Here is a 25,040-nt window from a genome sequence, read left to right as displayed (position 1 = left end):
CCTCTTACTCCTTGTTCTAATCTGCGTCTGCCCTTCATCCCAGCTGCTATCCTATCTATTTTTAAAAGAGACTTTATCTACCTTTAAAAACAGTGGGTTGTTGGGTTTTTTTTTCCCTTGTGCTGCTGGTGTGTCAGGAAGGAGAAAGATTAAACTGCGGTCATACGACACAGGACAGCTCAGCTCCAGCCCAGCCCAGCCCCAAGCAGCCATTACAGGAAAAGCCTGGCTTTGTCTCCAGTCCTTGGCTGAATCACGCTCAGCTACGCATTGTTGAAACAGCCCGTGCAGTACTATCGGGAAATATCTTCGGGGCTGAAGCACAGCCAGTGTTTCGAGAGGATTATTACACAGGCAGCCTCAGAGATTGTAGTGATAACAAATCTAATAGGAAGAAAAAATTCAAAAATTTTAATTGTTAAAAATCAAAGACGCTTTACTATGTTCCTTGAACTGGTTTTATTTGTCCCAAAAGCTTTCAACTTGGCCAAGTTTGGGAGGAGTTTAGTTTTTTTTAAACCAGGAATAAACTACTTTCCTGCCAAACCTACAATCTCTACTGCAGAGCACGCTGCTGTGACTGCTGCCCAAAGAAAAGGTCACGAGAGCCAATTTTTTTTTTCCCCTTAGTCTCATTCTTGTATATAATTGGACCGGTTTTCAGTAAAATTCCCCCCCCTCAAATTGGCATGTTTCTTTTCAAACACTTGAAACCCAATTTTAATGTTTTTCTCTGACCCTCCTCTTTCTTCAGATAAACTGTGTTTTAATGGTGATAGTCGAAGCAGAAAATACTAAGATGTGAGATGATGGCTTCAGCCTCGTAGACAACATGGGTAAAGCTGGATCCTAAAAATGCTGTGAAGGATGAAGTAAGAGAATACGGTAACAACCTTAATAGATGCGTCTAGACAAGGTAGAACCGAAAATGTTGCTTAAATTGCAGGGAATAGGCAAATGGTAATAACGGAGAAGGTGAAGAAAACCAGAGAAGGGAGGGGAGGAGAAAAGGAGGATAACATGACTAGATTACAGCAGCTAGCACTGCTAGAGGGCTGCCCATAAGCCACTGAAAGGTTTGTGCCAAACGCAAAGTCTCTGTGACCAGGAGCAGATTATGCCCCAGGAGAACGTGACAGCAGTCTCTGCTGGCTGAACACTGTCCCGCAGGGCAGAGGTGGTGGCACTGCAAAGGCACTCACAGTGGACAGCACGTCACTGCCCGAGAAAGCGTGTCTCTCCTCGGGCCACACTGCGTCACGGATTTTAACTCCAGCTTCTCCTTAGACAAGGAGAGCTAGTCTGCAAGGACGTTTGGATTAGGTTCATCTCGTCAGCCAAAATACTCCTAATTTGTGCACTTCTAAGCATCTAAACATGTTTGAGAAATTACATAAAATTACATGTATAAAGACAAAAATACAGTTCCTGGAATGATGAGGTATAAATGAGTTGTGTGGATGATGGGCTGGCAGTTTCATTTAGATAACTATTTCAATATTGCTGGGGGTTTGCTCAAGTATTGATTCTGCACCGGTGTACACAGAGGCTTTTGTAATTGTCTTATTATTGTTTCTCTAATGAAATACAATAAACAAGCTCAATTTTAGTTTCCTTTTCATATAGCCCTAATTTGATTTCGCATCACCTCTCAATCCGGTTTTGGCTGCAAATTTCATCAACAGACCATTAATTCATGTTGTATCTGAGGATATTAAGATAAAATCTAAAATGGCTAACACTGGAATATCAACTTACTATCTACACAATCCTGCCCACTGCTTTTTTCAGCATTCTTTCTCTGTGGCCCATAAGAATAATCACATCTATTTAAATTAAAAACTCCACAGAAGGAAAGACACAAGTTTTTTACTGTAACTTCAGCATTATACTTACCGTATTCCTTTGGTATTCTAATCTTAGCTTTATCAAAGAAACCAGACAGCAAGCAAACCTAAGCGCCACCCTTATAATATCAGATTATTTACTGCTCCCCTCCCCATCTTAATTTACAGGACGACTGCTTAAGCATTTTTGTCCTCAAATTGCTTTACTGCTTGCCCGGGGATTTTAACCCAGACTCACAGAGGTTAGTTTCTGCCCCCCCATTGCTCAGAATGCCTCTGTAGAGCTGCCTGTCAGTTCTGCAGAAAGTTAATGAATATAATCTTTTTATTACCAGCAAGATTGAGCCAAAACCATGTATTCTAATTCACACTAGTTTTCACATAACTTGTATCTACAGTGTAAGAAAGGTGCATGTGTTTGCTGCAACTTTCCAGCATTAGAATTGAGTTACAAAATCGTAACTGATTTGAAAGGCACTTTTCAATCGGGGGTGAGGGGGTGGGATAGGGATCTGAAAGTATTCTTCATCTGTGACAGAACTGTGAAGAACTACAAGCACAGACAGATATTGGAGACGTTATCACATGTAATAGCAACACCAAGAGAGCACAGAACAGTTTTAAACATGCTAAAAGGTGTGTGGTTGCCATTCATACACACTTATTTTCACAACAAATTTTACAAAATATCTGCGTTCAAACTAATGACACTCGGCTTTTGCTATAATCACTAAGACATCAAACAAGTTAAGATCAGTCTGAAGAAGTCATGCACAGCTTCTTACATAGTCTTGTTTTCTGGAATTAAGAAATACTTCCAAAAAATAACTTCCACGTTAGAAATATATTCTCCATTGTATCACAAATGCTATGGGATGAGCCCAACACAACTAATGGCCTTAAACTAGCTAACACAGAATAAAAATAACACAATTTCCCACATAATTACCTTGCATAAAAATCTCCTGAACCTTTTGTTCCTTTACCCAGGCTTTTACCTCCTCATGTAACTGCGGGTTATCCCTGAGAACTGGGTTTAGACTGTCTACGTCGTCCTAAAGTAGAGATTAAAAAAAGAACCATATGTTATGTTTACTTGTAACATTTCTGTTTATTTTCCTAGATGTATTTTAAAGTACAATATTAAGTAGTTTGATGCTAATTTTACTGACTGCCTACAAATCCTTGTGTTATTTTTAGAAGAAACTTAAAAGCGCAACATAGTGCTAGAAGTTATTTCATGGGAACATGGTATGTCAGATCCCACATGTGGCCAGACTTGTAAGCTATTAATAGGATCACACTTTCATAAATACTGTCTTACTACAAGCTAAAATTGCCCTCTAAAGACTTCAATGTTTTCAGGTATGCAGAAAAAATTGTTAAAATAATGATTAAATGAGTTTAAAAAAATGTAACTGTTTTCCGTATCTGTAAATTTAATATGGACACATTAAGCATAAACATAGATATAAACCCCACAAAGATAATGCATAAGAGAAAAACATTTTGAGAGAAACACCATTGCTGACTTTCAAATATGTAGGCCTTTGTTAATTAGGTAATTTCAAATAAGGCATTCTTTAATTTTTATTTTTACTATATTCAGTTCTCCTGGACCAGATCCTTTGGTCCTGGTCACGATTTGACCAGGACATCATCAGGGAAATTGAGACATATTTGGGGGCACTGCCCTCCTAACAAGGAAAAACTAGGCACAAAATCTGGTTCGTATCCTTGAAAGCATGGCTTAAATCATCATTCATCTCTGGACTCTTGGAACCTATTTCTCTTTATTTCAGAGCAAATTGGCTGTTTCTGCCTTTGAGGCTGTGGCAGAGAAATAAAGCTGCACCACTGCCTGGCGACTCCTCATGCAGAAGACAGCCTTGAAAATCCGTGAGCTGCAGGAACATTCATTTGTGCCGAGAGAACTTCAGACAGCTAAAATAATCAGAGCGATTCTCCACATACAAAATGAAAAATGTTTTATCAGTACTGCAGCTGAGATCAAGTAATTTCTTTCCTTGATCTCCAACAAGTTCCTTGATGTTTCACAATTGATAATGAAGAGCTCCAGCCATAGAATACAAAGACACAAGCAACACTCAGGGAATCGTGCATTGCTGCCAGGCCCTTAAGTGACACGAGCAATTTCTCTCTATTCATCTGGATGAGATTATTCCTGCTAACCCAGAGATCACAGGATGTCTATAGCAAATTCAAAATTCACTTCCTGACACTTGAAGATTTGCTGTGCTCCATTATGGAGAATGCATCAGTGCTTCGGTTATTAGAGAAAATTACTCTCTCTCCTTAGGCTTTTGAAAAGGATATGGCCTCAGATCCAGAAGGAACGGTCAATTTCATCGTTTTAATACATGTGAAGTGGAACAAAGTAAAAGCAAAGGGGAAGATCAACAGCACCTCTACCACCAGGTTAAAAACACCAACCAGGCAAGTACATTGCTAGCATTATCAGAGGCACAAGAGGGTCAACACTAAAATTTATTCAAGGATGGCAGACTAGCAAAACACTCCCTCTCGCGAGGCAATCTAAAAAGAGTTTTAGCTGTTTTACTCTCCTGTACAAATCCATTTTTGCATTGATCCTACACACAAAAGCAACACCACCACTGGAAAGAGGGAATGATTTGCCAGGGGAACCCAACAGACTCTGGAACCGGAGCTGTGTGATGATCATTCAGGTCCTCCTTCCCATGCACTCTCACAGCAGCGGCAAGAGATTCCTCTACCCAGAATTTCCCCTCTCAGATTCACAAGCATTAGACCTGAGCAACGGACTGAGATACTGCAATACTAGAAGTCTGGCTGGCTTAAAAATGCCGTTAATATGCAGATCTTGAATAATTCCTTCAGTCCCACCTATGAAAATTTTTCTCCTCGTTTCAAGACTATACACATTGATTAGGTACCACGAAGTCAGACCTGGTATTCTTATTCTACTTCGTTGAGTTCTTTATGCAAAATTTTTGAGTCTACTGTCTTGAGCCAGCTTTGATTTGTTTCTGAAAGCAACACACACTGCTGCTTTTCTTTTTTTTTTTTTTTTTATTTCAAATCTTTCCTAAGCATCTTTGTCTTTTTTCAACTTGACATTGAAGATACTGGTGATCCTACAGACAGTATATTTTAAACATTGCTGTTTCATCTCCTATTCAGATCCATGACGTACCAGCACCTTTGATTGAGAGCGCTTGGTGTGAACAATTAGAAAAGGAGACTGCAAAGTCCATTTTGTACTGCTTGCCTCACTTGGAGAAAGATGAGATCATCTCAAAGATGAGCTACATAAGGCACAAGTGAGGTCAAAGATTCATTACACAAACTACACGCAGGTCTGACTGGGATTACGTGGAGGACATCAAAGAGAACCCAGGGTTCCTAAATACACACAGAAAGTACACATTTAACATATGTCACTGGGGAGGGGAAGTGTTTTGCTTCTAGACATGAACATGCTATACACTGGTCAACAGGAATCAGTACAGGAAAGTAAAATTGTAACTGACAACTGAAGCTCAGTATCAAGATACTAAAACAAAAGGTTCCTGAAGGGTCAAAAATTCTGTTCTTTTGTGTACATATTACATATATCCGTGAAAAAACGTGTGTGCCATGACTGACCTTCTCCCAGTGTTAATCTTAAATCTGAACATCTAAAACCAGGAAATTAATTGCATAATGTGTTAAACTAAAAGGTGATGGCCTTAAGTACCCTGTTTTAGCACACGCCACAAACTTTGGCAAAAACAGGCAGACAGGGTGACAAGCAAGGCTGATGACTTGCAGTCTCTTCCCTCCAAGTCTCCTCCCTCTCCCCCTCATCTGCACTGAAGATGAGCAGATGACTCTGCAGCGCCCAGTCTTTTTCCTTACCCTGTACTTATATTGCTCAAGAAACAATAACTCTTGTCTACAAATTTGAACTCTGGCAATTATGACCTTCAGTTTTCCCACCCTCTTGGTCAGAGTAGCAAGACTGATAGACTAACCCACTGAAGAATTAAAAATGCCCTGTAGGATTTTCCTCCAGACTTTTCCTCATTTGAAAGTAGTTTCACTCACAAAAGTAAGTACGGTACTCTCTCCTAGACTAGATTTTCCACAAGTCCTGGAATACCTCCTCCAGGAGGATGTTAATGCTGGTTTGAAACCCTTATGAAATACAAAGCAGAATGCAAATCAAATAAATGGGACTGCAATTTTCTGCTTTAAAGTTACTGTAGGAAGCTCTTTAGGTACTTCATATGGCAGTGCCCCTTGCTCCACAAATTACTATATACAATACTGGGAAGAAGACAAAGGGCACATGGGCTAGAAAGATATGGTCGAGATAATCCCTCCTGCCCTTCTGGAAGACAGTCACATGAATCAACGTGACTATCAGAAGCTATGTGAGGTTTTTTAGATCTCTGCTGCTACGCTTCCTTCTTTCCAGACCAAAAGAGGAATTCAGTTCTGGTGCAGTGGACTTTCTGTTTAATTATCCAAAGCATACTGGAGTCGACTGCATGTCTCTCTTGGTGAGAATTCTTACCTGCTGGGGATGTGCTTGACTCCTAGGAAGTCCTGAGAAGGATAAAGAATGAATTTTTCCCAAATAAAGTGACACAGTGTTTTCCTGAGTATATCTGCTCTTTCTTCTGGTGCAAAATAATGGAACAGGTTGGAAACTACAGACTACACCATCAGGTTAGGATACCATGCTGCTCTAACCAGCAAATAGAAATCATTTTTCTCAAAAGCATTTTCAGCAAGCTTATTTGGACAAACATAATTTATCATTCAAAGCCACAGGTGAACAAGGGCAGATCACTTATAATGCTTCTAAATTCCTTTAAGTCATGAATCCATCTGGAATTTCAAAGACAGTACCCACAGAAAAACAAGTCAAAAATCCCAATAAACATAGTATTCTCCTACTTAAGCCCCATCCACCAAGAAAACACTGTCCAGATACTGAGAGGTATCCCTGGACGAGTTGAACCTGCACATTGCCTAAAGACCATACAGAGTGCCTTCCGAAAGGCTCAAATGACCACAGGCTCCTTTTCCATTTTGGGCAGCCGGGCATGTGTGTGGTGGGAACATTTGCACATTTCAACAACTTCTCAACAAGACCTGCACTATTGAAGCAAGATGTTTCCTCAGCATTTTAAAATACTTCTTCAAGTCTTCTTCACAAACTTGAGGGGCAGAAACGAGTTCATTAAATCAAGACATGAAACACTGGAGCACAAAACAACAACTAAAAAGTGGATCCAAGTAGCTGCCCCTACCCTCAATCACACAGCCTGCATGCTGCTTAGAGGAGGGTATAGAAACACCAGTCAGCTGTCAACTCTCCATTTTCAGTGAAGGAGAAGAGGAGAACTGACTATACGCATTCCAGGAAAACCAGTCCTGGAATGACAGTGGCTTTTGGCACTAGAAAGGCTTAAATCAGAGCCCTGAAGACCAAGCCTCAACACACACCATGCATGAAAACCTGCAAGCATTTATTTGGGAAAGCGCTTTCCTTGGCCACCGTGCCCCTGCATTTGGCTTCAATGCATCAAGGACATCTTTTTAATATCAGTAGGAACTCATTTCAGCTAGTGTTTTACAGAGAAAGACTAAGTAGATTTTGCAGTCCTCGCAAAGGTCAACACCACATTAGTCCTCACCATCTGTGGCTTAATTAACTATAGCTTCCTCTGGCTGCTTAGAGGTTTTCTGAAAATTTAGGACACGAATTAAATGAAAACTAGTACATAACCAACTTGAGAGTCCTGTTTACAATGCTTACGCAGTATGCGCTGCACATAGAAACAAGCATTTTGTTAGTACTTTAATAGCAGGCGGACCACATTTAAATTCAAACAGTGCAAATGAAAAATTCAGAGATCAAAGCGTCAAAAACTTGAACCTTCCGTTTTCTGTTTTCATGAGTGAGTATTTTGAAATCAGTTTCTATAAAATGAACCCCCCACCCTTTTAGTGTTGGGTTGGTTTTTTTTCCCCTTCTGCACCAAATCCTTTTACAATTGCATGGAACTTCAGCTGCATAGAAATTCAATTTGGAAATTGCAGTCTGAAAAACAAGCAAGAAGGTAAGTCAACACCTGCCTAGCGATTGCCCCAACAGTCTTGAGTGCAGTGCCAGCAAAAAGTATTGTTTTTAAAATCTAGACTGCTGCGAATTCACAGTAGTGCTCTAATGCCACCTTTTAGAAGATGATTTTCTAACATTAAAAAATTCTCTCCTTATTTTCATTCCTTGATAACTAGCCTTCCTTCTCTTTTTCTCTCTCACTGCTTGTGTCACCTGACATATCTGATTATATCACTGATCTGTAATCTCCTTCACTGATTATAACTTTTTAACAAACCATCAATCTTAATATTGTCCTGCCTGACATCCGAATAAGCAGGGGAAAAAAAGCCACAAACAAAACAGTGATATAAAATCTGGATGGGCAGAATACCAAAGATCTTAACAACAACATCATCTATTAATTGGCAGTATCCCTCTGCCATGCTACAAGACTTTTTTTACAGTAGCAAAAGATGAGAATCTAACTCATACACAGAGAAACTGGCAGCAACTGACACCCCTGAGGGTATCACCAGGCAAGTGCTGCTAAGGCCACAGGGACCACACCAAAACCCTACAGGAAAAATCATCAAATTTAGCCGAGACTAAAATATAGAGATCATCTGCTGCTTCACCCATCTTCCTAGACATATATGCTTGCATAAAACGCTGGCAAACAGTATATTCCTTATTCCTTTCTGACAAGTGAAAGGCTACCCCAGCTGCCACGCCACTGCAGCTGGCAGGCAGGAGGTCAGAGAGGCGCCAAAGGCTGCAGGGCTGCGCTGCTCCGCACAAGCCAGCAGAGAAACGCCTCTCCAGAGGGGACCGCTCCAGGGAAAACACATCGACCCGACCCACCGCGTGCCCCTGCAACAAGGGCAACTTCCCTCCCGCTCCAGGCTTCTCACGAAGGGCAATGCTAGCTAGAAACACCAAGGCTACAGAAGGCTAGAAAGTTTTTTTGGGAGATGGTAACTTCCCAGTTTACCTTAAACGGCTTTGTCTGAGCGGAGAGAAGAGGCTTAGGCTTACCAGGCGACGCTAGCGCTTTCTATGTAAACCCAACCCACACTTGACCTATTTTCTGCTGTTCTGAGCGCACGGTCACAATTTACCTCATTCAAACCTGGCAGCTGCTGGGCTACATCTGAACCAGTTAAGTCAAGCTTGAAGGCACAACCCTGACCCCTAAAGCAGAAACAAAGTCGAGCTGAGGTCAGCCCTGCTCACACGTGCGCGGAGGCACGGCCGCACAGGGAAAGGCAGGGGCGGGCAGTGACGCTCTCCCGACACCCAAAGGCCAGGCCAGAGAACAGGGATAACTACGCCTTTCCCAACAAGGGGCTCTGAAGGCACTATTCTGCAAAGAACAAACCTGTATAGGTCTTTCGGACCACAAATAGTTAACATTAGGGGTTACTGTCAGTGTCTAACAGCAACGATTATGTTTCTGTAAGTAGAAAGCTCAAACTACAGGAAAAATAAAAAAAGATGAAGACTAAAAAGTTAATTATTTTCCAAATGGCAGTAAACTTCACATCTCTCAGGAAAAGCTATCAACAATTTTTCTTTTGCTCCCCACTCTTCCCTATGCCTAATACTACTCCCCACACACTCTACTTCCTTCCTCATTTCACCTGTTCAATAATTAAAGAGTTGACACGGATTTTAAAATTCTAATTATCAGGTCTGAGAATTACAGGAGCAGGGATGCGTATGCTTCCCCAAGTCACGATTTCAGGCTTGAAGAAGCATCATTGCACCAATTAGTTCAGTTCTGGAAGAATAACTCACACCCCTAAGAATACCAGAAAAAAAATCTACTAATTTTAATACAATTATGCTATGGAAAATATATTAGAGTTAGGAACATAAATATACAGGAAAAAATCTGACTCGTAGTCTAATATTTTCCCTGATTTTAACTCACAAACAGGAAAATAAACAGAGATATTTGCTTTCCTAGAAGACTACCAATGTCTCATGTGAAATGGGCATGCCGGGAAACTTGCTTTTTACAAGTTAGCTCGTTATTCCTGTATCTGCAGATGAGAATCCAGTATGGAAAGGCAGAAGGGAAACGAGAGCAGCATACGGAACCAGCATGCAGCAGGGAAGCAAGCAGCCAACAATGGATAAGCAAAACCAAACCTGGGCCAGGCAGATACTGTCACAAAACAATCTAAAAAATGCTCTTGTGACTTAAACAATAGTTTTGCATTCAAAAACAGGGATTAAAAAAAGATGACCCTTCTGTTCATGGGTTATGTCACCCTCTCTTTGAGCAGCTGGGACAAAGTGCTGTCACTGTAATTCCAATCTGGGTCCTGATCTGATTTACAGATTAAGAAGAAAACAGGAAAACTATTCGGTGTGACAGAGCGGGACAGAAAGCAAAATCTCCTGTAGTGACAGACGTATCTTTTAGCATCTGATCTAAAGACTTCCCCACACAAGTGGCTCCCCTCCACAAACCTGGTGGGCTGTCAGCTTCCACTTACAGTGCTGCAGTGACCATTTGTACTACTTACATTCTTCTCCACATACAAACAAATCAAAGGTCAAGTGAATAGCACTGCTCCATGTCCATCTTCTCCCTCATTTTGATGACACAGCCATACATTTGCTTTTCTTTCCTTTTCCACTGAATCACATTTCCTTCCCCTTCCGCACTGCAGGCTCCATATATTTATCACCACCATCTCAGCAATATGCAACTTTGTCCTAATTTTCCATTTTGTTTTATCTACTCCTAAGAGAACCAGGGAGGGAGTACTGGTCCTACCCCACTCAGCCAGTAACTCCCAAGTCATGTGGTGATACTGGAACAAGCCTTTGAGTCACTTACCAAGCAACTCAATGCCACTATGGGAAAAGAAACCTCAAAGTGCAGACGTTTCCCTGAAGCAAGCAATTAGCAGAGCGAAGCTGATGCTAACAAGGAGAGCAGCTAAGTGAGTAGATCGGAGAAAAATCTTTTGTACATTGCTATTAAAATTTAAACTGAGACCCAGACACCCTGTGAACAGCTTTCTGAAGGTATCTAACAACTCCCCAAATCCTATCAGCTGAAGGACAAGCTGTATGGATGGAAGTGTCTGTAAGGAAAAAAGAAAGTACATTCTGTTGATCATCAGTTGCCTGGACTAGTGGGCTGCTAGGAAGGCAGTCTAATGGCCCCAGAAATCAAGCCAAGAGATCAGTTCTTGCTCAGTCTGACCATTTTACAGAAGACATATCTTCCTTGTATCAGGGACAGCAGAAGTTACTTGTGGCAGCATGAACTGGCAGAGTTGGAAAGCTGTATACCGCCGCCACAGATAATGAAAGACCAGATAGTTCATCTCTTATCTCACAGTAGTTACCTCCATCAAATCTTCTATCAGTTGCATTACTCAGCAACACAGTATTATTTGACAAGACTAGCGATAACTAAGAGCCTACCGTATTGAGGAGCAAAGGTCTCAATTCAAATCTGCAGAAAAAAAAAAACCTGTAAAACACTATCCAATACATGGCAGATTGATGACAGCTCCTAGAGTCAACACCACCTCCTAGAAACATGCATCAGAGTATCTCACTCTTGTGAATGACTCTCTGCTCTGTAATTTGAATACCACCAACTTAGATTACCAGCAGTCACAGAGCTACCTAGGCTCTTCTGCAGATGTCCTCAATCCTATTTAATAAATCTGAACTCACCGGGAGCTCTGGGAACATAGAGCTTTCCAACTCCTTTCCCCCTGTAACTCATGAGGACTATGGGCAGAATACAAATCCTTCCCAACAATAAAAATATCTTAACCATTTTTTTCATTGTCAAGAGGAAAGAATACATCAGATATCTTCAAAGTGTTCTTGAAAGCCAGCTTCAGTAGAGTTTGGTCCACAATTACTATTACATTAATGTTTTGTTTTCAAGTGGTTTTCTGGGGTTTGTTTGAAAACGTGTTTCTTATAGTGAGTGCTACAGAACAGTGTTGCCAACATGCCAGCAATACCACCGTATTTCCACAGAACTTTGAAAAGTTAATTGCTAATAGGATTTAAGGCAGCACTGTACAGAAGCAATGCATCTGGGCCGGGAAAACAATTAGCACATTTTCCTGCAGAATTTCTTTCAGAAGAACAAACTTCTCTGGTCTCAGGGATACGGCGCAGAGACTCTCCAACCATCTGGCTGGGCATACAACAGCGAGCCCATCACTGTGCAAACAGGGAAATGCTGCCTCTGCTCCGAGACAGTATCAGAATCAATGCAGCCATCATTGTGTGCTTTTTTTCTGCTAAGAGCTCCGTTCTGACCTGCTGGAGCCATTTTAGGAATTCTCCCTATAAATAACAGAGGTCTGACCAGCTGGGATGTATATCATATTTGGATTAACACTACAGCCCTCTACGACTCTGGAGAAAGCAGTAGCTATGCCTTTTATAGAATAGATGGGTCCTGCAAAGAAGAAAGATTAAATTGCTGATCAGAAAACAGGGACATTTCAGTTGGTGCTGCAATAAGCTCCTTGGGGTAAACTTAGGAACGTCATTCAGTGTTTAAAATTGATACAATGTTTGTCTATTTCACCATACTTTTCAGTCGATAAACCTACTAGCACACAAAACCAAAAAATTCCTATTAAAAACATAATTCAAGACTGAACTACACCACTTGGGGGAGGAAGAAAAAAAAAAAAAAAGCCTGTCAAACACCACACTTTAGCCACCAAGTCTTATGCATCCTGAAATCTGCTTTAACCTGATTTTATCTGCTGTATACCAAAGCGGCGTGGAGTGGTGAGAAGATAGCAAAAGGGAAGAACACCTTCACACTGGGTAAAAATCCAGCCTCTATGGTTGAAATATGATTTCCAAACTGTATGCTTAAAATCCACTAGTAAAATCGTAAAATACAGAATAATTTGTGAGGTGCGCAGAAATAACTGTGCTTCAAACCCATTTGCTCAGCAAAAGCATACTAAAATACCACTCCCAATAATGCTGGCAGACACACACAAGACAATGGGGATGCAGAGAAAAACAGGAATAGTTAATTTTAATTCCATCCAAAAGACAGGAAATGTTTGCTAGATTGGGGGGGCATCAGTATTTACAAACAAGAGTAGTAAAAAAACATCAGAACTATAATTATGTAGTATAGTTAAAAAGAAACGAATTTTGATCAGGAAATGCACTGCCCACCAAGCCCTCTATATCAAAACATATACTGCACTTTGTGTTTTATTAGTAAAGTTATTCCAGTGTCTAAGAAAACAGTAAGATTCTTGGTTTTAACTGGAAAAAAAATAAAATCCAAGTTTGTATAAATCACTTGAGTTTCTCCCCAGATGTCTGGACTGGAAAAGGAATTCCATATACACACCTGGAACTGTATAGCTCTCAAACTCTACTAACTGCAGCTTGCTGAAGGCTGTGGAGTAGTTTTCATGAAGCACTAACCCTAGACTACAAAATAATACTTCTACTAGAAAATGTGTTTTTGAAATTGCATCTAAGAAAAAGTTACAGAGTAGCAGCCCTCAACAAAGCTATGTTGTATCAGAGGAAGGAACAAAAGCAAACAAAACCATGAGCACTTCATCAAATGGGCTATTGCGTTTATCACATCAAGCTAAAGCTTAATTCTGGGAAGAACACATTTCAATGAAATAGTTTCCCCCCTACCTGAATGCAAGAAGGCCTACTCTATTCCCTGGGTAAGCACTCTAATATTATAATGACTGCAGGATTTTACCCTCATTCACACTTCCAAGTTCCCCAAAGCACTTAAGGATTCCCAATTCCAACCTAGAGCAACTATTTGGGAATGCAAGAACACACTGGCAAAGCACTATCTGGTTATAAAGTGAAACAGACTTCTCTAGGAGCTGACTTTGTGTCTGTAGCATTGGTCATGATACATCACATAAGAAAAATACTTTAAACTTTCATTTTTAATAAATCAAATGTGAAGACTGGAAATTTTAAGGACACAGAAAAGAGGATAAGGTGCCCTTCTCTTACTAGTGAGCGGTATTTTCATGGGCTTTTACTGGTGAAAAAAGTAATCATTTGTGATCAAACATAAGAAGTTCCTTACCCAGAAACACTGGAAGGATTTTAAATTCAGTAATTACAAAACTGTGTTCAAGAAGTACTAAGATACTTCAGTGAAAGGATGTGATCTTCACCTTCAAAGAGGAATCAAGTTTTGTTCCATCTGTTCTGTTTCAAATTCTTAACTTTTAAATTATTTATTTCAATGTTATCTCCTAGAGTAGGGTTAATGAAGTCAAACCACTTAACCAGACGTGATTTTTGAAAAATTGTAGGAAGAGTAAAACAAATTGATCTACAGCAGTGGAAGGAAACTCATTTGCCTATGGAATTGAGACCTACCGCTGCTGTAGCAACCTCAGCTTATCCCAGGACCGCACAACTCTCTCCCCTTCCTCCTCGTGTACCTTCCCATGGCCCACAGCAGTTCCACCTGAACTCCCTCCTACTACCTGGAGAAGCCACGCTATTTGTGGCCACTAAGGCACCCGTCTGCTGACTGATGGCCTCCCCTCCATGTTACTCATTTTCCCTCAGGCTTGTCAGACAGAAGGACACTGAGGTGCTGGAGACGGTCTAGAGAAGGGCAAGGAAGCTAGTGAAGGATCTTGAGAATAAGTCTTACGAGGAATGGCTGAGGGAACTGGGGTTCTTCAGCGTGGAGAAAAGAAGACCGAGGGGAGACCTTATCGCTCCCTACACAACTACCTGAAAGGAGGTTGGAGATAGGTGGATGTTGGTCTCTTCTCACAAGTTACAACTGCAAGGACAAGAGGAAATGGCATCAAGTTGCGCCAGGGGAGGTTTAGGTTACACGGTAGGAAAAACTTCTACACTGAAAGGATTATCAAAGACTGGAAAAGGCTGCCCAGGGAAGTGGTTGAATTGCCATCCTTGGATGTATTTAAAAGCCATCTAGATATGGTGCTCGGGGACATGGTTTAGAAGTGGGCCTGGTAGAGTTAGGTAACGGTCGGACTTGATGATTTTAAAGGCTTTTTCCAGCCATAACAATTCTATTCCATGATCTGGAAGAACTCCACTCCATTGTCAAACCTCACTGAGAGAGACAAAAAAGTGACTGAAGCCCTTATTTTTTAAGAAATCAAGGTAAACCAGAAAGGTACCATTTTAATCCACCTATTTTCAGAATAAAGACAGATGAAGTCCTCAGGGAAGCAGCTCTTTTTCAAAGGGAGGCACAAATACAGGCTTAGGAGAGACGATGCACATCTCCCTTTGACTCTGCAAACAGAGGGTGCCAATCCCTCCTCCCTCATTCCTCTCTCCTTGCGAGCGCTCCGATGAAACTCTTCTGTCCCACACGTGTAACAGGGAGCAAGGACGAGTATGAGTCATCTGACCCACTTCTAGCTGGATGCAGCCTTTTGCTTCCCCTCACGTTGGAACCGTACACTTAAACATAGATGTGTCAGTAATAAGTTGTTTAGACCATCATTCTTTACGATGCTGCCAGAGAAGCCAGCTGGACTGCTTATGGGTGGTCCAGACATCAGAGACGTGGGAAAGAATAGAGACCGCTCTTAAAGACAACGCTGAGAAGAGTTAAAGATGCAGAAAGCTCTGTGTGCCTCTGTCGCCCGTGGAGGAAACGAAAGCAGAGGCGAAGCACATGACAGCCACAGCCGCCAGCTGGCCAGCACCAGGAGTTCCCAAGCTGCTTCTGTCAACCTCAAAGGGTGGGACCAACCCAAAAGCTCCGGCCTGCCTGGTCAGTGGAGGTACAAGATTATGGGAAAAGTAATTTTCAGCTGCAGTAGCTATTTTTAAGCCTGAAGTTTAAAGAAAGAGAAGTCTGAAAGATGAGCGCACTGTATGATTATGGGGTGCTTCAAATGCAGACAGAAAAATATTATTTTATCCCTGTTTCAAGATGTTTAAAGAATTTTTATGTGTACCTGTCATTAGTACACAAGCCACGTTACACGACTGGTTTGCTCTAATGCGCAAACAAGTCAAAACCCAAAAGCATCCAGGCCTGAAATACCCAATGCCTGCCCATAATAAACAGAAAAGGAGAGTATCAGAGTTGCATAACACTCTTTTGTCAAGCCTTACTTCATGGCATATAAAACTTGAATTTGTAATAGATTAAGCAAGATTAGTGCAGTATTTGATAAATCCAAGGTACCTATTTCATGATTAGTGAGAAAATTTTTTTATTATTACTTCAACAACCTTGAAGGTGTGTTAGACATTTGACCTGTCAGCTCTCAGGCGTGCAATTTAGAAAAAGAGCAAAGTACACACGCCTATCACTGTGCATGTAACACCTCCCACAGGGGATTTCTCAGTGCCCTATCTTTACATCTGCAACCTTCAGCACAGAGGTAGACAGGCAGACCTTACCATTTTGAAACACTTAGGCAATGTTGCTTGTCTTTAAAAAAAAAAAAAAAAAAAGAAGAAAAAAGAAAAAATTGCTCTGAAGAAGAGTGAGTAGGGTGGATCCAAGAGAGAAGAACTGAAGTGTGTTCTTGATTCATTCTTAGCAGGATTTTTTCTATTTTTTTTTTTAAACCCAATACACAGGAAGACTTTTTGAATACCATGTGCACATCCTTCCACTTCCTTGAGTAGTAAAATACCCTCTTTGCAGGAAGTTTAATGGTTGTGAAGGAACTTAATTTGAATTCTTTGCCCTCGCTCAGCTGCGCATGTTCGTTCCAGTGCTGTGTGCTCACAAATCCTTTGGAAATAAATTATCACACAAACACACGTAAAATATGTGTGTGTATATTTGGAAAGTTATTATCTATCATTCACCCTGTTCTGCCTGATCCAGACACACAGCTGAAACGCACTGACTGTTTGGGCAAAGCAGAGTCTTTCCTGGGTCTTTCCATAAGCATATTTTATTATGGAAAAACAGGATATAAACTACTTTTTGTTATTCTTTATTTGCTTGTCCAAAGCATAAAGCAGTTGACTACAGCTGCTTCGGCCAGTAACAGCAGAATCACACACTTCAGCCCAATAGTGCCCGTGACGGGTACTGCCAAACACCACCCAGACAAAAACACCACACTGATGAGGTCACACATACCATATGCTGAGCTTTAATTCTTCACAACCCCATCTATAGTCCCTCAAGTAAATGACAATGCTTAAACACATTAAGGCATGATCAGCTTTGCTGCTGCTGAACTTCCTATGTGTATCATAACAAACAGACACATAGCTGTCCCAGAATAGTACAAGTAACATTATTACAGAAAATAATTTCAGTTCTAATTATTTTATTTAGGTCACACATATTTGTGCAGGCTTACTGTAGTTTTGCTTAAGATATTTTAATAAAACATATTTGAAAGTGTGTTCATTTTCAATCTATAGCAAGAGCCACTATGAAACCTACCACATCTGTCAATTTTTTACATAATCACGAAATATACATGACATACTGTGAATGCAAAGTAGAAAAATATTAGGGACCTGACTTACACATCACATTTCAAGACTAGGTTGCCTACAGATACTAGTTTGACATAGAAAATGCATGTTGTAAATTTTATGTCTATCACTTCCTGCAAAGGAACATAATTTTCATGTCATTGCAAGCAAAGTACCACAGCAAATGTTCGTATCTGCTTTCTCCTCAAGATCCCCTTGTCACCACCATAAAAAGAACTACATGACTAAACGGTCTGACCATCCCAGATTAATGAATGAGTCATTCTCAGTCACACACAAGTTTCACGTAGACAATAATACCGTTTGTATCCTCTATGAAGCAACAAAGATAAAAGCTACCGGAAACAAGTTGTAGGTTGATGTTTAAGGCACCACATACACAGAATCCAGGGAATTTTTACAGAGAATGGCAGGATTTAAAGCAGTACACACGTAAAGGAAAGGAAAAATCACATAATACATTTAGCCGTAAAGAACAAATTCACTGCCAAGTGTAATTCTTGCTATCGAAACCTTGTGAAGACATGAAAAAATGGAAACAGGCTAGTATAGCGCAGCTGCATAGCCTACTTTTAACAACGATTTTCATCTAGCTCTTACAAAGGTTGTTGAATCTCTTAACAATTGAAACATGTTTATTTATGCAAAGAGCAGACATGGCATGGGAATCCGTGGTTCACGATTCCCCAGCAAGTCCTGCCAAAGTCTCTTTACTCTTGTTCTGGAAGAACCACTTCTGGTAATGACAGTAATTTAGTTCTTTGCCTACTCAAACTTTGTTTTTCCTGCCAAGACTCGAAGGATGCCAAGTGTGCTGTTTTCTTCGCCTTGAGCAGTTGTCACCTTTAAACTGGACAGCACCACCTTATTCAGGAAGGTCTTTAGCCCAATAGTTATGTTAAAAAGCACTGCCTTTTTTTATCAGAACTGATCTGAGCAGAATTCATACAAAATGCTCGTCTGCTCCTGCTGCATATTACGACTATACGCAACGATGGGAAAAATTACTCAGTAGTTAAGAACTGTATCTGAAGTGAAATGGACTCTTCCCACACAGATTCAAAGTTTGTTTTGGCAGAAAGGTACTGGAATTTTAAGCACCAACAGCAAAATGCAATAAAAAAAAAAAGTGTTTAGATCACCATGGTCTCCAAGGACTTCATATTGAAAATGTACAGCCATAAGAGCTTAAACCAAAAGCTAAACACATTTAGAAAGGCTGAAAGTTAACTCATCTCTGCAAGGAATCGTTCCACAGTTCTGTCTTCTGCTCAAAAGCAGGTTAACAGTATGCCAGACCAAACAAGGGAACAAAAAGACCATTTTTTTCTTATTATTAGAAAAGCAGATTTTCACAAGAAGTGTACCAGGGATACATCTAGGACCTGTCTTCATAACAAAGAAAAGGAAGGCCTTCCAGAAAAAAGGTGCAAGTAAAAACTCCCTTACATTAAGTGACTGAAGGCTAGGAATGGGATTTCCAGCATTAACAAAAAAACCAAGCAAAACAAATGAATGGAGCCAATCCTCCCACTTTGGGCACCTTTCAGGAGAAAATAGTCTCATAATGATCAAGTTAATATTTCTGTCTAACACACTGCTGCTACATGATTCAGTTAGCATATTTTAAAAAATAGTTTCTCTTCTCTTAAAGACACTATCATTCAGTAGAGTTCTTATCTGTACAATTAACTCATAAAACCTGGCAATGAGACACTGCTAGCCCTGCAAAGAGACATTACTTTAGAAAGTAATTTCTAAAACTTATAATCGTTCAAATAAAGAAATCTTTGATGAAAGCTCAATGTTATTTCATGTATCTTCATTCAAGATCTGAGCAATATCCATTTCAGATGCAAATTCTGGATGCCTGCAGTCAGTTTAGGTGTCTCTTGTCACCAAACTAATGACTGATACAGATCAGTAGCCTCCATGTCAGGCTTTAATAGGTAGTAATGTTTGCTCTGTGAGCACAGGAAACAACCTGACCTTTCACACAGAGTTGCCCTCTGCATGTCAAGAATGAAGGCCAAGAGTTCGGGAGACCGAGCTTGTATCTGGAACTATTTTTCACAAGCTCCTGCTTTGTACCAATTTTTGGTCAACGCCTCTTAAAACTGAGGTTGCTAATGCTGTTAATTACAGTATTACGTACCAAGATATTATAAAGCCAGCTGTTCATATGACACATTTTCAAAAATGACACCATCTACTTGTATGCACCTTTCCAAACTGAGGTGCTTTTGCACCTAATACTCTATCAGTAAATACTCCTTGAAGTGAAGAACCTAAAATGCATACAGCATTGCTATGTTACTGCCAGCCAGGCCTGGCAATGGGGTTGTTTTACAGAAGGCAGTCCTTCTCACATATTCAATTTGTTTTGCTCGGCTCATCTTGTAAGAAATGATCCATTGCCAAAAGGAGACTGATTAGTGTTACTGGAATGAACGTTATCAGAGACATGATCTTGATAGATCTCAGGCGAAGGACAGACGCTAGCACAAGTATTTGCTTTGTAAAATGAATCTGGAAGATTGCGGCTGTACTCTGAGGGTGAATTTACACTTCATGGCTCAGCTGATTTAAGAGGTCGCTGCTGCCAAAGGAGGATATCCCGCTCTGCGTTGCGTCACCCTGACCCCCTCCCTAGAGGAAGCCACAGCACTAACTGCACCCTGGGCTAATCCAGCTCAGCTCACTAACATCACAGGCTCCCCTCCCCATTTTTGGAAATCAAGGCTGTGGTGGCTTAGAAGGCTGAAGGCACTAGCGTCTGATAGTGGGGACTGTCCTTTGCGGCAGCTGTAAGCTGTTCCAGCAGCTCGAGTCATAACATGTAACCTCAGCCTGACAAGAAGCGTTGAACTCGTTTGGCTTCCCCACCACAGACACGAAAGCACCAGCCCTTCCACAAACCGAACCTCCCTCTCCTTTCCCCAGGATTCTCTCTCAGGCGCTTCTCTTTTTCTAGCTCTATATTTGGTATTGGGAAAAAAAACATCTTGGTGAAGGAGGAGGGAAGAAGGGGTGTCAGGACAAAATTACATAGCATTTATTCAGAGCCATCTGTTATTCCAAGTCTCAAAGTACTATTTCTGTATCACCGCAGTGTACCATCCCAGCCATAAGAAAGAATTTATGGTTATTCTAATTGCAATCAGTTCAGCACCAGCTGAAGTATCAAATGTTTTTCTATTTGTCATAGAAGAGATTTTTAGACCTTTTTTGGGGGTGAGTGGGGTTGAAAAATCATTGTTTCTCTTGTTCTTTAAATACACACACATTAATACATTGATTTGTTTCTAATTAATGAAGGCAGCACTAAAATTAAGGCTACTGGAAATTTTAGCAGGGTTAGAAACAACAGCAAGAGAAAGGGGTTTTTTCTTTTTAAAAAATTAACATTTTCTGCTATTCATTCTCAAAAAAAACCCAAAAAACAAAACCAGTAAGTCAGATATCACTGTAGCAGTGGAAAGACCTAGAAATGAAAGCCCAGCTTGAGAAGTATGGATACCATCTTTTATCTGCCCTACAATTAATAGTACTGATTAACCTTTAAAGGGGTCAAGTATTTTGCTTAAAGGTGGTTCAATAACATGAGTTGCACAGTACTCTTTGACACGCTCAGATTCACTAGAATCAGATACAATATCCAACACAACCTTTCACAAAACGAGCAACAATCTCTGCCAATAATCAACAGGAAATTGTTCCTGTAACAGAACTTGACTGTAAAATGGACTTAAAAATAATAAAACACATGGATTTTAACTAAGCTAAATGGACAGTACTTATACAGTAACCAGATTTCTTACCTGATAGGGCTGAAAGGCACTATCTTCAGTTATAAAATCCAGCTGTTTGTCCACAAGGAATTCTACTGCAGTAATTGAATTGTATACACTTTTTCCAACCAAGGGCTTGAACGTCTGTTGGAAAAAAAGAAAAAGAAAATTAACCAATTAAAAAAAGCTCAGCACATCGAACCCCCAGGACTGTATAAACACTGACGTAATTCTTCCATCAAAACAAGTTAAAACAGAATAACAAATTATACAAGAAAGGAGGATTTTGTGTTTTGTCGTTTTTCCTTTGTGCCGTTGGTGGAAAAACAGCTAGAAAAGGGAACTACACCATACATTCTTCCTTTCCCTCATTGTGCTTGAGCAAGAGTGTTTACCACAGAAGCTCAAAGTACAGGAGCACGATTATATCTTAAACATACAGCTCAGCACGCAGATCCTCTCTTTCTGCCTGCAGGACTAGCTAGCGCAGTCGTAATTACACTAAGGACGCTGAAGTGGAAACCGACTGCAGACGTGAAAACGCTCCCTCCCTTCCTGTTCTGAAATCGTTCACCTTGCCTCGAGTCAACCATCTCATTTCCCTGCCCGTCTCTGCATCTGTTCTGACTGCTGCCTGCCGCCCCCGCAGCCGCTCCTCCCTGCAGCAACCGGCTGCTCCGGCGCAACGGCTTCGGAGACGACAGCGCCTGGTCCCGGGGCTTCTGCAGCAGGGCTGGGAGCTTTCCTGCTTCCTCCCACGTGCTGGAGAAACCATGAGGGGCCATCGGCCATCAGCCCCTCACCGCTTCCCCAGCACATGGGAGGAAGCAGGAAACCTCCCAGCCCCCCTGCAAAAAGCCAGGCATGGAGAAGGGGAAACAGGGAATAACGGGCTCCTCGATGCCTCCATACAGTCTTTGCCAGAAGCACCCTGCCTCATCCAGACGCAGCGGGATGCAGTAGGCAAGTGGGGAGGGAGCCATGACTTCAGCGGGTCCCCTTCCCTGCTGGCTGGGTTCCCTGGAACAGAAGCGCAAGGAGAGCGTGACTGAGCGGGGATGTACCGAGAGAAGGGATGAGTCAGGTGAAAAGGAAATCCCAGCGGATGGAGGGGAAAGAAAATGCCAGAGCCTGAAGACAGACGGGAACAGCAAGAGGAAGGCACTGGTGAACAAAAGAAAAGACCCACAGAAAGAACATGCAGGATATAAGGGAAAAAAAACATGGAGGGGCAGAAAAAAATAGAGGAAAGTTATTCTACAGGACATAAAAAAATAGTAATGAGGGAAGACAGGAAAAGAAAAATGCCCTTTGAGACTGATTCTAAATTTAAAATGCAGGAGGAAAAGACAAAGAGGAAAACAAGAGCAGGTCAAACCACATGAAGCGTTGTGCAAATGCTACACCAACATCTGTAAGGTGCCGCTATCACAACAGAACATCACTAGCTCACACGCAACACCCCACAGCAACAGACCCCACGTACTTACAAGAGGAAGGCAGGATCACAGTCACCTATTTACAGATGGGGAAACCGAGGCACGAAGAAATCCCGTAACCTGACAAAAGCCACCTAAGCAGGGCAGCGGCAGAGGCAGTGACCTGCCCTCAGCCAGTCTGCAGGCAGCTCATAAGAGATGCACTCAAGGTTTTATCAGACTTCATTACCTACTTTACAAAGGTGTTGCCTTACGATTAGGCTAAATATAACTCAAGCCTCTCTGGAGCTTCAGCTTTGGCACTTACTACACAAATGAGAGAGAGAATACTTCATTGGAGATACCTAATACTTTCTAATAAATAGATCCAACCCTGCAAATGCTCAGATGTAATGTACTGCATTCTTGTTTCCATTTTATTTAAGGTTTCACTTCAGCTGTTACCCTTTCTCATGCAAGCAAGGGGGGGAAAAAGAAAACCAACCTATCAGCCAGCCAGCCAGCGCAACAAGAGGGTAACTAGATGAAAGGGCTGCAGGGGCAGGAGAATATGATAATATGCTAACTACAGAGTCTGAATAGTAAATAATTATTTAACCTCTAATAGTTGAGAAAGGGCCTTTGCTCTTGCATCACTTTTCTGTAATGGATCTTGTATTGCTAATGGTTTCAGTTAAGCGAGGGTGGAGTTCACATCATGAAATTGCAAAGTGTTGAGTGTACAAACTCACAAGCAGACAAACTTTTCTTTAAAAAGTCAACGTTGTAGTGTTTCAGTTCTTAATTCGCCCCCGCATCTTTGCATACACTGTTGTACTTTTTCCACGTTGGCTCCTTTCTAACTTTCTGTGCTACTATTCAGGTCAAGAAACGCATTTCCGACTACAAACAACAGGACATACCACATCATTAGCCGAAATGAAACCGTGTGGAATGTGGCTTGCAGTTATCATTCAGGATTCAGACAACACTACAGATTAAGGTACGTGTGAGCCACCGGTTTATCTTACTGCTAGTATTAAAAGAACTAGTTCCAAATATAGATCTGTGAGTGTGATTATTCTGAGAAGAGAAACGTAATGCCTTCTCATTTGCTTTCATAGATCTAAGCCTCTAGACAGGCCAACACCCCCAAAATACGCATGTGGAGGATGCAGGCTATCCCACAAGCACAGAGGAAAAATATGTAAATAAATAAAGCAAAACTAAGCCATGTCACACACCTCCTCATATGCGGATGGCTGCTCAGCTGCACACAACTTGAGAATTTTCAGACACTATTAGAAAACATTCCCACTATCAAAAAACAACAAAACTCCACCCTTTAAAAAAAAGCAGGCCTTCTCAGGAAAGCAAAGTCCAGACTCCATCAGCTCCAGCAGATAGGCCACCAAGCAGATATTCAAACCGGGACGGGTTAGGGATTTGAAAAATCTTAAGACAGAAGACATGACCAAACTTAACACCACACATCGCATATGCACAAAGAAAAACAGACTAAAAGCACAGCAGGCAAGAGTCAGCTACTAGAGGCAAGCATGTAAGGCATGTAACGACATGAAAATAGACGTAAGAAGGTCCAACAAGCTCCTTGCAGACTTTCAGAGGAAGACGCTCCCTCTTTCCATTCCCAAAGTGGAGGATGAGTCTAGGGAGAATCAGGCATACTGGTTGAAACCAGGAAAAACCGAACCTCTTCAAACACAAATCTCCCTTTCAAACTTGCATAAGGCTTCCTTTTACCACCTACATTAACCCAACTCCCTGAAGACCACAATTAAGCAAAGGACGAAAGCACTCAATTTTAAGTGACATCTGACTTCAGCACTCTTAAGTGGCTGCTTGAGAAAAATCCCACTTTTATTCCTCCAAATTTCCCTGCTTGGACAAATGGAGCTCTATGAACACATACGCACACTTTGGTTGCTTTGCTAACAAGATCCCTGATACTAAATAAAATATATTTCTTACTCTGTGTTTCCCCCCCCCCCCCCCCAATCTCCCCATGATTTTACCCCAGCTCATGCAAGAAGTAACCTGCCTACAGGCTGGCACAGCTCTGAGACCGAGAAGAAAAAGTTGGTTTTGGACCTTCCGGAAATCTGAGCACATTTTTAGAAAAAAGTAAGTACTATCACTTCACAGCAAACTATCTCAAAACTATTCTACAGCACTCACCAAATACTCGTGAATACAGCGGATTACTCACAGACTGCTTTTTCTAACGCCCAGTAACACAACTCATCTATTTATTTATTGTTTCCAAAAAAAAAAAAGAAAAAAAACCCCATGGCAACCACAGGCCCTGCTTTCCCGAGGAAGCAGTACTGAGCGAGCACACAGTGCGTTTTTCTCTCTGCCTAATGCAATTCGGCAG

The 25,040-nt window shown here is 41.2% G+C and overlaps 1 protein-coding gene across 1 annotated transcript in view; it reads right to left on the bottom strand.

Moving 5' to 3' along the window:
- JMJD1C (jumonji domain containing 1C) overlaps positions 1–25,040 on the bottom strand; it is a 114,961-nt gene that overhangs the window by 37,938 nt on the left and 51,983 nt on the right. Inside the window, exons 2-3 of the mRNA XM_009889800.1 lie at positions 21,255–21,368; positions 2,797–2,902 (exon numbers count right to left, since the gene is read on the bottom strand). Of these exons, the coding sequence (XP_009888102.1) occupies positions 2,797–2,803 (7 nt within the window). The 5' untranslated portion in view covers positions 2,804–2,902; positions 21,255–21,368. The remainder of the gene's footprint in view (positions 1–2,796; positions 2,903–21,254; positions 21,369–25,040) is intronic.

This window comes from Charadrius vociferus, unplaced genomic scaffold (assembly GCF_000708025.1).
Source record: "Charadrius vociferus isolate BGI_N301 unplaced genomic scaffold, ASM70802v2 scaffold738, whole genome shotgun sequence".
In the NCBI taxonomy this organism is placed as follows: Eukaryota; Metazoa; Chordata; class Aves; order Charadriiformes; family Charadriidae; genus Charadrius; species Charadrius vociferus.
Note: the sequence above shows the minus strand (reverse complement) of the source record. Positions and strands in the feature narration are given on the sequence as shown.